This window comes from Girardinichthys multiradiatus, chromosome 23 (assembly GCF_021462225.1).
Source record: "Girardinichthys multiradiatus isolate DD_20200921_A chromosome 23, DD_fGirMul_XY1, whole genome shotgun sequence".
NCBI classification, from domain to species: domain Eukaryota; kingdom Metazoa; phylum Chordata; class Actinopteri; order Cyprinodontiformes; family Goodeidae; genus Girardinichthys; species Girardinichthys multiradiatus.
In genome coordinates, this window is record NC_061815.1 from 46,581,250 (window position 1) to 46,594,572 (window position 13,323).

A 13,323-nucleotide genomic window follows, 5' to 3' on the forward strand; every position below is an offset into this window, starting at 1 on the left:
CTAAATGAAGCCATGTTATATGTAAGACAGTGTTTTCATCTGTTTATTCCAGGAGTCCTTTTAAGTCGGGTAGAGACTTTATTGGCTTTTCTGGAAGATCCTTCGTGTCTTTGCGGGCCCAGAAATTCATAATGCACAGGTTGATCTGTGACAATTTGTTTTGTGGTTTGTGGTACAATCATAATAAACTCAGCCCACACAAAACTAGATGTCTTCATGACCTTATGCATGCTGAAGTATAATTTAGACACCAAGGGCAACGGCACACATCATCATCTTCCGCCGTTGAGCTCCAATATCACGGCAGTAAGAGGCAGAGTTGAGGAGTTTTATCAGGAAACTGAAAAATGTCAGTTTTACACATATTATTCCCTCTAGTTAAAATGGATTTCAGTCGAGGGCTTAAATTAGGAGGAACTGGCTGCACTAAGTTTGTTCATCAAGGTCATGTTAAACACCTACCTTCTTCTGTGCTGGTGTTCAGGTGATCAATCAAGCCAGTGGAAAAGTCTCCCATCACGCCGTTCACACCCAGCCGATCGGTAGACGCTTTGACAGGGTGGAAGACTTCTTCATCCCCGCCTCCAGCCTCATCGTTAATCACATCAGGTACACATCCAAACAGATGCATAAACTGCATTCAGCCCTGCAGCATTTCACTTACTGTACCTCTAAGTCTCAATCTTAGAACAGTTCAAATTGTTTCAATGGGCTTAATTTTACATTTTGTGAAAAGGAGCTTGGTGGTTCAGAAGTGATTGTTTTTACAAGGGATGAACGTTTCTGGGGTTGATAAAGAATTTTTAATACATTTGAGTCATTTTATCAAATCTTGCAGTCTAAATCATAAAGTTTTAGCTGATTGTGAGATGAAGTAGGTAATTTGAGGATTTTTGTTGTGCATAGAACTATCAAATTAAAAACAATATACACTGTTAAAAAAAAAATTCAAGGAACACTTTAAGCAGAGTATAATATAAAGTAAGTTAAACTTCTGCAATGTTGATCCAGTCAGGTAAGTAGTAGAGGGGTTTTTGATCAGTGTCAGCTGTTTGGGTATTAATGAAATTAACAACAGGTTCACTAAAGGGGCATCAATGAGATGACCCCAAAAACAGGAATAGTTTTGCATTTGACCAGAGTCAGTGTCTCCACTGATAGCATGAGACGATGCCTGGACCCTACAGAGGTTGAACAGGCAGTCCATCTCCACCAGGGTGTCGCGTCAATACGTACCATTGCCAGAAGGTACATGGAGGAAATTCCAGGAGACAAGCAGTAACTCTAGGAGAGCTGGACAGGGCTGTTGACATTTTAGCAAATTAGACTAGCCTGCCGCATCACTTTTTCAGTTTAAATTTCTTGGTGACTTTAGATTAAGCACGCTGGTGGTTGAGAATTTCCATTTTGGTCAAATGATGTGGCATCCTTTTGTTCCCAACACATTACCCATTCCATATCAGTATGGATATTCAGCATGATTTTTGTTTTATTCAAATCAGATGTGTTTTCAAAGAGTTGCTTTAATTTTTTGGAGCAGTGTATTTTAATGTTTAAAAGCACAAAACCCCCAATATTTCTAAAATATAGTCTACATTGTCTTACAACAGTATTTATACCCTCTGAAATTTCATACTCAAACCTTTTCTTATTTGGTCACGTTACAACCAAAGACATCAATATATTCATTGGTATTTTATGTGAAACATGAACCCAAAGTAGTGTACAATAGTGAAGAGGAATAAACTGCATGCATGGTTTTCACCGTTTTCCAAAGAAGAAAAAAATCAGAAAATTGTGCATTCAGCCACCAATCTTACTATGTTTTCTTACAGTACTGCTTTGAGGAAACGTGTCTTGGCAAGTCTGCAGTCGTGTCATACTCCTTGCATTTTCAGATGATGGATTGAAAATGGCTTTGTGAGATTAACCTAACCCTGCTTTAAACTTCACCACACCTTTATCCCTGACCTGTCTGCTGTGTCCTTGGTCTTCATGATGTTGTTTGTTCCCTAATATTCTCTAACCAACCTCAGAGGCCTTCACCGAACCACTGGGTTTAAACAGATTAAATTTCAATATTTACTTATTAGGTGAATTGCACCTGATTTTATTTAGGGGTTGTGAAGTAAAGGTGTATGAATTCAAATACAGGCTATACTTGTCAGATTTTCTTTTCATAGAAATTTGAAGAAACCATGCATCGTTTTCCTCCCACTCTACAATCATGAGCTACTTTGTAGGTGTTTTACATAAAATCCCAACAATATACATTGAGGTTTGTGGCTGTAATGTGACAGAATGTGTAAAGGTTTATATATCTAATGTTTTTGCAAGGCATTGTAAATAAATATCACTAAGCTGGCCTACTGAACCGGCACCTCACCTCTTTATTCAATTTATTTCATACAATTTCACATTTATCCAAACTGCCCAGATTTCACATGCAATGTGCTATTGAAAGTCTGGAAACAAGCAGGTGGTCTGCAGGTTTTAATGGTCACCTAGAGAGAAGAGTAAGCAGTCTGTTGTGTGGGTTTGGGTGGGGTTAATGGCACAGCTGTAATTAGACCACTGAGACCTGCAGGAAAGGAAAATGTGGCCACAGTTTTGTAATTTTTTTTTTTTTTTTTCCACAGCTTGTTTTCTTTATGAAAATTTCCCATTGCAGGGGCAATATACTTTTTTGCTTACACAAAATGCAGTCATATTCAATAAATTAGATAATTAAAAAGTTCATTTATTTCAGTAACTCAATTTATACAGTGACCCATTGATTTGCCTTGTTTTGTACTTTTTAAAAAGCTGAGGCACTGTAAATCATTTTCAAATTGATATGCTCTGAATTGCCATCTTTTATTTTGTTAATGCAGGTAGATCAGCCTTAGGTCAGTTGCGAGGTCCCCCTGAAGAAATTTGATATAACAAGTGTTGCTTTTCTAAGTCACAGAAAAACTTTCAGTATATAATGTTACTATATTCCAAGATTAAAACAAATCTTTATCAGCACAGCAATGGTTAAGATTGAATAAAGTACCTTAAAGCCGCTTAAATAATTATTGAATATTTAAAACAAAGACGTGTGAATCTGCAGTTTTTACATCGACTAACCATAAAACTGTTCTTGGGCTTCTTTTGATGTAAACATTTTGAATTGAATTTATTAAAGTTATTCTACTAGCTTAAAAATTGTGGCTACAGGCCATTTCTTATCTCCAATCCCTGACAGTATCTGGGATATTTTTTGTCATTTTTACCTCTATTTCTAAACAGATGTTTGGTCAAATTTTATTTAAAGTAAACAACAATTGTTGGATCAATGAATCCCATTACAGTGATTATAATTCACATGGTGGCTTTCAAACAGATATTTTGTGTTCACATGTAGTGACAGCTGGGTTTCCAAACGGCATAAAAGATGATGAATAATGACAAGACTGAAGTGGCTGTCGGCGTCTATAAGCTGATCTTTTCATTTAATTGGGGCCTGGCAGCTCCTTGCATATTCCTCATGTTCACTTGCTTTAGTGTGATGTGCCATTAAGTACTTCTTTTTCCTTAATGAGCAGCATTTTCGCTGAACGTAGCTCATACTTCAATTTCTAAGCAAAGTTAGAGGGTCAGTAGCAAAAGAATTTAGCTGAAGCCTTAAATTTATTTGACTATCCCATTCTTGATCAATCCAGGATAAATTTTAAATTCAGTTTTCCTGATATGTTCGACTTTTTTCATCTTTTATAGTGGATTATTGGAACATTTTTAAAATATCTTTTTAAATGTGACACTAACTCAGTGTAGCAATAAAGTAAAAATACAACTCCGATGAATTTGCTTAAAGATGCATCTCAGTGAATTAAAATATCAGTAAAGTAACTTCATTTCAATAATTTTAGTCATTTTATAGATCAACTACACTGATGTGTTTTTAAAGTGTTAAGTTTATTTTTTTGTTAATTTGTTATTATGGTTTAAAGCTAATGAAAATCTAATTCAGCTCATCGGACAATATGAATATTACATTCAACTGCTTAAAATGATTTAAAATACTGAAGGATTATGTTATAGGATTTGCATAAGACTTGACAGTTGTCATCAACACCTCTACAGGGAGGGTAATCCAAATAAAGTCATTGCACAAAATTCTGGCTGTTCAGTGGTGTTTTAAAACATAAATGGGAAGCTGAGTGGATGAAAAACTGTTGTAGAAAAAGGTGCACTGGCAGCAGGAGAGATTGCAGCCTTGAGGAATGTAATACAAAGCCAATTTAAGAGTTTGGGGAAGGCACGGAGTGAAGCTGGTGTTAGTGCTTCCAGAACTTGGACACAGATTTCCCAAACAAAGTCAGTGCATCTATTTTATTTATTTTTTTCTGACTCGTACTCGTCATCTACCGCTTATCCGGGACCGGGTCGCGGGGGCAGCAGACTCAGCAGAGACACCCAGATGTCCCTCTTCCCAGACACCTCCTCCAGCACCCAAGGCGTTCCCAGGCCAGCCGAGAGACATAGTCCCTCCAGCGTGTCCTGGGCCGTGCCCTGTGCCTCCTCCCAGGGGGACGTGCCTGGAACACCTACCGAGGAAGGCATCCAGGAGGCATCCGGTATAGATACCCGAGCCACCTCAACTGGCTCCTCTCGTTGTGGAGGAGCAGCAGCTCTACTCCGAGCCCCTCCCGGATGGCCGAGCTCCTCAACCTATCTCTAAGGGAGTGCCCAGCCACCCTACGGAGGAAGCTCATTTCAGCCGCTTGTATCCGGGATCCGTTCTTTCGGTCATGACCCAAAGTTCACGGCCATAGGTGAGGGTAGGAATCTAGACTGACCGGTAAAGCTTTGCTTTTCGGCTCAGCTCTCTCTTCACCACAACGGACCGGCACAGCGCCCCCATTACTGTGGCAGCCGCACCGATCCGTCTGTCGATCTCCCGCTCCATTCTTCCCTCACTCGTGAACAAGACTCCGAGATACTTAAACTCCTCCATTTGAGGCAGGAACTCCCCTCCAACCTGAAGAGGAAAAGCCACCCTTTTCCGGTTGAGTACCATGGCGTCTGACTTGGAGGAGCTGATCTTCATCCCAGACGCTTCACACTCAGCTGCGAACCACCCCAGCGCATGCTGTAGGTCTTGGCTAGAGGAGGCCAGCAGGACCACGTCATCTGCAAAAAGAAGAGACGAAATCCACTGGTCCCCAAACCAGACCCCTTCCGGCCCTTGGCTGCATCTAGAAACCCTGTCCATAAAAGTTATGAACAGGACCGGTGACAAAGGGCAGCCCTGCCGGACTCCAACATGCACCGGGAACAGGTCCGACTTAGTGCCGACAATGCGGACCAAACTCCTGCTCCGCTTGTACAGGGACCGGATGGCCCCTAATAAAGGGCCCCCAATTCCATACTCCTCCAGCGGATCCAACTCATCACCAGGTGGAGATCAGTGGACAGCTCAGCCCCTCTCTTCACCCAAGTGTCCAAAACATACGGCCAAAGGTCTGATGAAAGGACATCAAAGTCGATAATTGACCTCCTGTCTAGGGTGTCCTGGTGCCAAGTGCACTGATGGACACCCTTATGTTTGAACATGGTGTTCATTATGGACAATCTGTGACTAGCACAGAAGTCCAATAACAAAGCAACACTCTGATTCAGATCGGGGAGGCCATTCCTCCCGATCACGCCTCTCCAGGTGTCACTGTCGTTTCCCAGGTGGGCGTTGAAGTTGCCCAGCATAATAATGGAGTCCCCAGGAGGGGCACTATCCAGCATCCCCGACAGGGACACCAAGAATGCCGGGTATTCCCCACTACCGCCCGGCCCGTAGGCCGAAACAAGAGTCAGAGACCTATCCCCAACCCGAAGGCGCAGGAATGCGACCCTCTCATCCACCGGAGTAAAACCCCAACATGAGACGGCTGAGCTGGGGGGCAACAAGCAAACCAATCCCAGCCCGCTGCCTCTCCCCGTGGGCCACTCCAGAGTAGAAGAGAGTCCAGCCCCTCTCAAGGAGATGGGTTTCAGAGCCCGGGTTCAGGCTCCTTCCCCCCCACCGAGGTGACATTCCACGTTCCTAGAGCCAGCCTAAGCATCCGGGAATCAGGCTGCTGATGTCTCCACCTTCATCCGCCGCACAATCTTCCTTGCACCGGTCCCTCACGGTTCCCCCTGCAGGCGGTGGGCCCACTGGGGGATGGCCTCGCATCTCTCGTTTGGGCTTGGTCCAGCCTGATCCCGCGAGGAGAAACCCGGCCACCAGGCGCTGTCCGGTGAGTCCCGGCCCCAGGCCTGGCTCCAGGGTGGGACCCCGGCTCCGCCGTACCGGGCAACGTCACGTGCCTCGATCTACTAGTCCTCATGAAGGTTTCTTGAACCGCTCTTTGTCTGCCCATCACCTAGAACCTGTTTGCCATGGGAGACCCAGACAACATAGCCTCTAGGATCATTCGAGCACTCAAACCCCTCCACCACGTTAAGGTGGGGGTTCAAGGAGGGGTAATTTCCTGATGTAATATTTAATTTATAAAGTCAGCAACTGTTTTTCAATCGCTCAAGCTATTATCTACAAATTATAAGAAAATAAATGCTTGAAATAATTCACTGTGTGTACTGAATTGCTATACTACTATCACTTTTTCAGATTTATTACTGAAATAAATGTACTTTGATATCCTATTTTACTGATATCCATCTGTATATACTTTAAAGTGTAAACATCAAGGGGGCATATTGTGTAACTTTTAAATTTGTCGATTTAACTACTGCTTTTTTTAAGAACGGGGAAGAAAGAAGAACAAAGTATTTGTTTCCTGCAAACTGATCATAACCAGGTTGTAAGTGGAGCTTCAAACTGCAAAAACAAAGATACAAAACAAATGTTTGAGAAATTATTGAAAACTTAATTTATACTTAAACAGGCTGATCAAAAGTTTAGGACCATAGCACCGAGAGATCAAAGCACTCAGATTGCCAAACCCTCTCATGGCAAAAATGTTTAGATTGTGAGAGTTATGAGCTGACTGAAGCTGACACCTCACCAACATGAAAAATTCAAATAGGCTGAGTGGTTAGTGCTTTGCTTGTGCTGGTTAGCCCCAGAAAAATTATCTTTTGTGTTCCTATGGTTTCTGGAATATTAAAAGTTTCTTTTAGGTCATTCAGAGGTCAACATGCGCCCAGTTTGCTCCAAGATGAACCAGAGTGGTCTATTTTTTCTGGTGCTTTGTTTGTGCTGTTAAATTTTTCATTTTTTCTGCAATAATATCTGAGATGTTATAACGTTTAATTTGAGCCAATGACGGCATCATCCCCCCAGATTGCTCCAAAAGGAACCAGACCAGTCTACTTTTGTATGGCTTCATTCGTACTGCTATATTTTTAGAGTTATCATAAAATAAATTTACATTAAGTTCTAACGGTCACAGGCCGTAGATATCTTCAGTTTGGGGTAAGGCAGGTGCTGGCTGCTGCAGCTGGTGAAATCCATTGCCACAGACATAATCAGTTCAGATGAAGTCATGTTATTGTCTGAAGTTTTAAGTTGTAATATCTCAGAAACAAAGCACTAAAGTAGACCGGTCTGGTTCCCTTAGAAGCAAGTTGGGGGTACGATGATGTCATTGGCTGAAATTAAAACTAATAATATCTCAGAAACCACAGAAGCACAGATGAAATGTTTAACAGCACAAACTAAGTGGTCAGCCTATTTGACAAATTTCTTCATGTGAGTGTGGTGTCAGCTTCACTAAGCTAGTTATGGGACAAAAACGTCAAGTGGTACAAAAACAAATGATTGGGTGCCAAGCTGGAGACACAGGCAGATCCCTTAACCCAGATTAAGTCCCTCACTAATGCTGACAGCAGCTCAATAATCATAAGATGGCATCTGATAGAAAATGGGTTAATGAACAAAAAAAATGCCTTCAAAGGCCAAATGTCCTCACAGACCACACACTTGACCCTTTAAATCATGTCTATTCCTTCACATGGACCAATGGAGCTGCAGGTAGTGCATAAGTGTCAAAGCCCTGCTGGTTATGTGGACATGTCACAGTGGCCACCCCTCTTAACCGAGTACCCTCGTCTGGCCAGGTCAACACTGCAATTTAAAACATCAGTCTTACAAAAGTTACTTCCAGGAAAAGAAAATCTCTCTTTTGGGGATGGATGGGAAAGCACTTGCATCAAGTATGTTTCAACAAATGTTTAAAGGGATCAACAACAATGGTGAACGACTCAGTGCTTTTTTGACACACTGATGTCCTCACATTTTTGACCAGCTGATTCACAGCCTGTCGAAGTTTAAAATCAGTTTTCAATAAACTGTTTTAGTCTCTTGCTTCCGTTTCTTCTTTTTGCAGTTTGAAACTCAACTCATAAATGTTTTACAATCCAGCAGTGCAAATTTAATCCTTTTCATCCAGTCACCATTTGCATTTGGGTGTTTGTAACAAATTTCTGTTTTTCTCTTTAAATTTAATTTAGATTTGGTCTCATCTTTCACCGAAATGAGCCTGTCATCTACAAGATCAACCTGGAAACAACATCTTATGTTAAAAACATCAGTTTATGGGAGTTTAACTGCATCCCTAAGTCTGTAGCCTACACCCATGTTGGTGGCTACTATTTTATTAACTGCAAGCCCGACTCTACCGGTACCACACAGCCCCAGCTCATCTTAGACAGCGTTACAGACAGTGTGATTGGGCAAAACCGTGACATCACAGGCACCCCATACATGTCTCCAGATGGTCATTACTTAGTCACAGTGGATGATGACAATGGCCTGATGAGGATCCAGATCATTTCCGAATGGGGAAAAATCCTGGACCCCTTCGACATCCACACCAACCTGCACCTGTCTGATCTAGCATTCCAACGCTCCTTCACAGAGATCCACCAGTACAACGTGTTTGGCAGCTCTGGCCGTCAAACTGATGTGTTGTTTGTGGAGCTGAGCACTGGCAAAGTCAAGATGATCAAGAGCTTGAAAGAGGCCATTAAATCATTCGACTGGCCATGGAGCAGCAAGAACAGGGTGATGGTGAGCAGCGGACTTTTTGGGCAGTACATCATGACACCATCCAGAGAATCCCTTTTTATTCTGGACGGACGGCTCAACAAGCTCAACTGTGAAATCACCGATGTTCTCAAAGGCAACGTGGTTGTATGGGTCGGGGATTCTTAAGTCATGACGTCAAGACTCACTGGGTTTTGTTTTCCTTCAGACCTACAGTTGCACTGAATTTTGTTTCCGATTGTTTAATTTTGTAAGAATAACAGTAAAAAAAAAACAGATTTAGAAACTAAATAAATTTTAGTCCACTGGATGACAGCAACCATTCAAACTATGAAAACCATGAGGGCATAACTGATTAGACTGTTTTTAAATAGTTGTTTTTGTTACTTTACCTGGACATTTGCCTCCGTCAGAAATGATTGGTAGTTACTACTAATATTTTTCAGGATAATTGTAATGAACTAGTAAAAGTATGCAATTTTAAGTTCATTAAGTATGTGAGAATGCTGTAGATTATACCCCGACAAAAACAAATTAATTGGAAGAAACAATAGTACACCCTACATACTATATTTGTCCAGATCAACTTTTGCAGTTGAAGTTCACCCATCCCTGACCTTTTCCTTGTGCCTTTAAGGAAAATACCCTCCATCTGAGGAATGGGCATAATTATTCCCGTTGTGGATGCAGACTACACCTCTTTCTTTGACCCCTTCATTCATGGTGAGTGTGGTTCTTCATGAATCTGCAGCTCTCATCTGTATGTCTGTCTGCCGACTGTCTAATTAAAACGAGCCCTTGCTGTGATCCCATCTTGTTTGAAGAGGAGACTGAGTTCTTCATTATGGCTGCACACTCTAACCTTTGATCCAAAATTAAAACAGGCTTTGGAGGGTTTTGACCACTATAGCTTTTTTTTTCCTTTATATTCCAAAGCAGAAAAATGAAAGTCACTGGTGATGCTAAAATCATGCCAGGTTTAGACACCAAGTTATTTCAAAATGTCTGTCGTCACAAAGTCAATATAGTGATTGCTTAAATAAATGTTATTTTCCTTGGACCAAAAGAAAGATCTTAATGTATAGTTTGATGTGGCAAACATGCTTCGTCTGCTCTGCTTTGCAGCATGTTTTCAGTGGATATTTTAAATGTGAACTAATGAAAAGTCAGCACCCTGGAGGATGGTGTAGTTGGTTTTGTGTAGATGGTATTTGAGGATAAGCCTTGAATGTTAGAGGCAACTTTTTCAGATGCTTCTGCAGTAGATTTGTAGCTTGTAAGACACGGAAACTGTCTCCTGCTGGACATATTTCTATGCATTTTCACCCTTTCACACTGACTCTATAACACAATGGACAAATTTAACTTAAATTCAGTCTGAACTTTAAATGTACATTTATTATATAAAGTTTTTCTGTCTTTCTTGTTTAAACTTCCTTGTATACATTTTAGTTTTAATTCCCATGACCCCCCCCGATTACGTTTTGCTCTCCTTGAGGGAAGAAGGTAATGCTGATCATGAACTCTGGTCTGTATATAGCTGCTGACTGTGAATCTATTAGTTTTTAATGTGTGCGCACACTGCTCATTTTATAACCAAATACTCAGCACAGTCCTTTTACAGAATGAACACCCCCAACTGTCATCTTCCTCCTGTTCCTCTGCACATTGTGCTCAGAGCTTTTAGCTTCATATATCCATGTGTTGTATGTTCCTTCATGTGGTTGTTATTCAAGAAGAGAAATCCCGCTTGTCATTTTACTCAAAAATAAAAAAATAGATAAAAACATGAGTGTCTTTTTTTTAAGTCAGATTTACAGTCAATAGCGCAGTGGAGATATGAAAAATTTCGCTTGACAGCAGAGCTGACCATTGCTATTTAACAACGGCTGCAACAAGAACAAGGTCAGAACACGGGTCCCTTTGGGTGTGTTTATTTTGAAGCCATGTAATAATACATGTAGTAATACATTCAAAAGTTTTCAATCTTCTCTGTTGCTCTTATTTCTCAGACAACCACAAACTGCAGAACGGCTTAGGACTGTTGAAAAACACCTAGCAGTAAACAAACTGCTGTGGAAGTTATCACTGCAATTATTCTCAATTCTGTCTGAATATTTTGAACATTTATTGACTGATTGCATGTTTGTGTCTTAACGAAAAAAATTATGGGTTTAAAGTATTAAATTAAAAGCATGCTTTGCATCCATAAAAGTAAAAATTAGAAACTCATATCTCGAATTTAATTTGTGAAATGCAAATGTCCGTGTCCAGAAAAATTTGTTTAGCAATTCACTATTTGTTCTTGCAATGACTTGCAGTTACAGCAGACTTCTCATGTTTACTATATATATATATATATATATATAAAGGGTCACTTTCACAGACAGAGACCAATGCTAATCCTAAATTAAAATGACTATTTAATACAGACTACATTAGTCAGGGTGTAAAACAATCTTTAGATTTAGTTAAACCTACTAAGGGTATTCCCAAAGTAGTTCAGATCTAGGAATTTCTGGTCACAACACTATTAAAACAAAAATAATTTCATTAGTTCAAAATAGAAATATTTTGGAATCTGTTAATCAGTAATCCAACTTCCCATAATTTTATTATTGTATAAACACTGTGTAAGTCTTGTTATTTACTAGATACACAAAGCTGCAAAAATCCTTGGCTGAGGTCACAGTCAAAGAGTTTGGATTAGTTCCCATGAATCATGAAAGACATGCAGTTGGTTTTTCACCAACAGATCTTCAGTGCAGAAGTGAGAAACCCATCCACATAACAACCGCGTGCTTGTGATAAACACTCCCTAATGTGTTCCTTCCTACAGCAGTCCAAATTCATATTCCTCCCTGACTCACACAGGCTGGTGGTTTATATTAATAATCTTCCTAACTGAAGCCGCTTTAATAAAACAGCTATGCCGATAGAAAATGCGGCCCCAGCAGTCCCTTAATTATCTATTGTCAGTCTTTTATCTTCTTGCGGTGGCATGGAAGGGGCTATGGACTCCTCGGTCATGTCTCACCTCCATGAGGAGAATTTAACACCACACTCTGCCTCCTGCTATTACTCCATTCATAAGGCAAGCAGCGTAATCAAGCCACTAGCTCCTTAATCATGCAGCTAAAGCATGTAGACGGTTCAACCTCCCTGGTCAAACCAGTGCAAGGAGTCTGATGGCTGATTTGAGGCCATGGGTGGTGCTGCACCTTGTTCCAGTTGTCATTCCTGATACTCCATTTTCCTGCCCTCTTTCTCATTCCAGAACAGTCACTACGTCTGTGTAGTTTTGGGTAAAGATTTTAAAAAACTTATCTATCTACTGGCCAGGAGAAAGCTTGGAGAGTCAAAATAAATACACGTATGCATTTTATTATAATAAACACGGACAAGAAACAAAAAATCTTTTGTCCAGTGCAAATGTTGTTTGGTCAGTCTGACAGATTCTTGATAAGTGCAAGGTGTAAAGAGAGGTCCTAGAGACCAAAATGTTGGCTTTAAATTAGCAAAGGTTCAAAACCTAATTCAAGTATTTAAATTAGATTAGTGTCCACTATTAAACACATACTTAAAATCTTCAACACTGTTCAGTGTAAAGGCTTGCAAAGTAAAACAAAAGTTTGTAACATCAGCACTGGGGTTTTTGTTTTGTAAATTGTCCACTTTTGAAAACTAATTGACTACTCAAGGCATTAAGACTAAATAAATGTATAGTGCTGTTCTTGTGTTTATATATATCACAGTAGTTCTTACAGTAAAATTTACTTAGACTAAAACTGGTATTAGCATTTCAAACCTTAAAAATATGAGATCAGAAATTTGCTAAAATTCTGATCAGTGCGTCTCTTGGTCTTTGGTTTTCTTTTACAGTCAAACACCTGCATGTTAGGCCAACAGGTTTCTGTGAAATAAAAATAAGTGTACGTGGTTTACTTTTAGGGCCTCTTCATACCCAGTATTAACATGTGTGCTCCCTGTTCAGGATGTAAGTGGACAAGCCAAACAACGTGAATTCACACCTGACATTAAAATCCATACTGAGTGATCAGCTCACTCTTAGCTGCTTTACGTGCAAATATACCCACTCATGTTACAGAGTGGGCTGTCAGATCAGCAGTCAAAAAGGGCTGCTGATGTATCTGTAACATCGCACATACACCCATCACTTGAACTATGTTATTTCGACATTAACACAGCTGGCAGTCATCAAAGTCGCATTTTTGCAGTTATTTTAACTACAAGCTCTTTATTAAAAAAATGTATAGCGTAACAGATGCGATACGGGATGGGGAAACATAATG

General features: G+C 40.4%; 1 protein-coding gene across 3 annotated transcripts in view; it reads left to right on the plus strand.

Moving 5' to 3' along the window:
* Positions 1 to 10,799, plus strand: part of fstl5 (follistatin-like 5) — a 286,679-nt gene extending 275,880 nt beyond the window's left edge. For all 3 annotated transcript variants that reach the window (XM_047353775.1, XM_047353776.1, XM_047353777.1), the window contains 2 exons: positions 485 to 609; positions 8,476 to 10,799. In XM_047353775.1, coding sequence (XP_047209731.1) covers positions 485 to 609; positions 8,476 to 9,178 — 828 coding nt within the window. In that variant the 3' untranslated portion in view covers positions 9,179 to 10,799. The remainder of the gene's footprint in view (positions 1 to 484; positions 610 to 8,475) is intronic.
* The last annotated feature ends 2,524 nt before the right edge of the window (positions 10,800 to 13,323 follow it).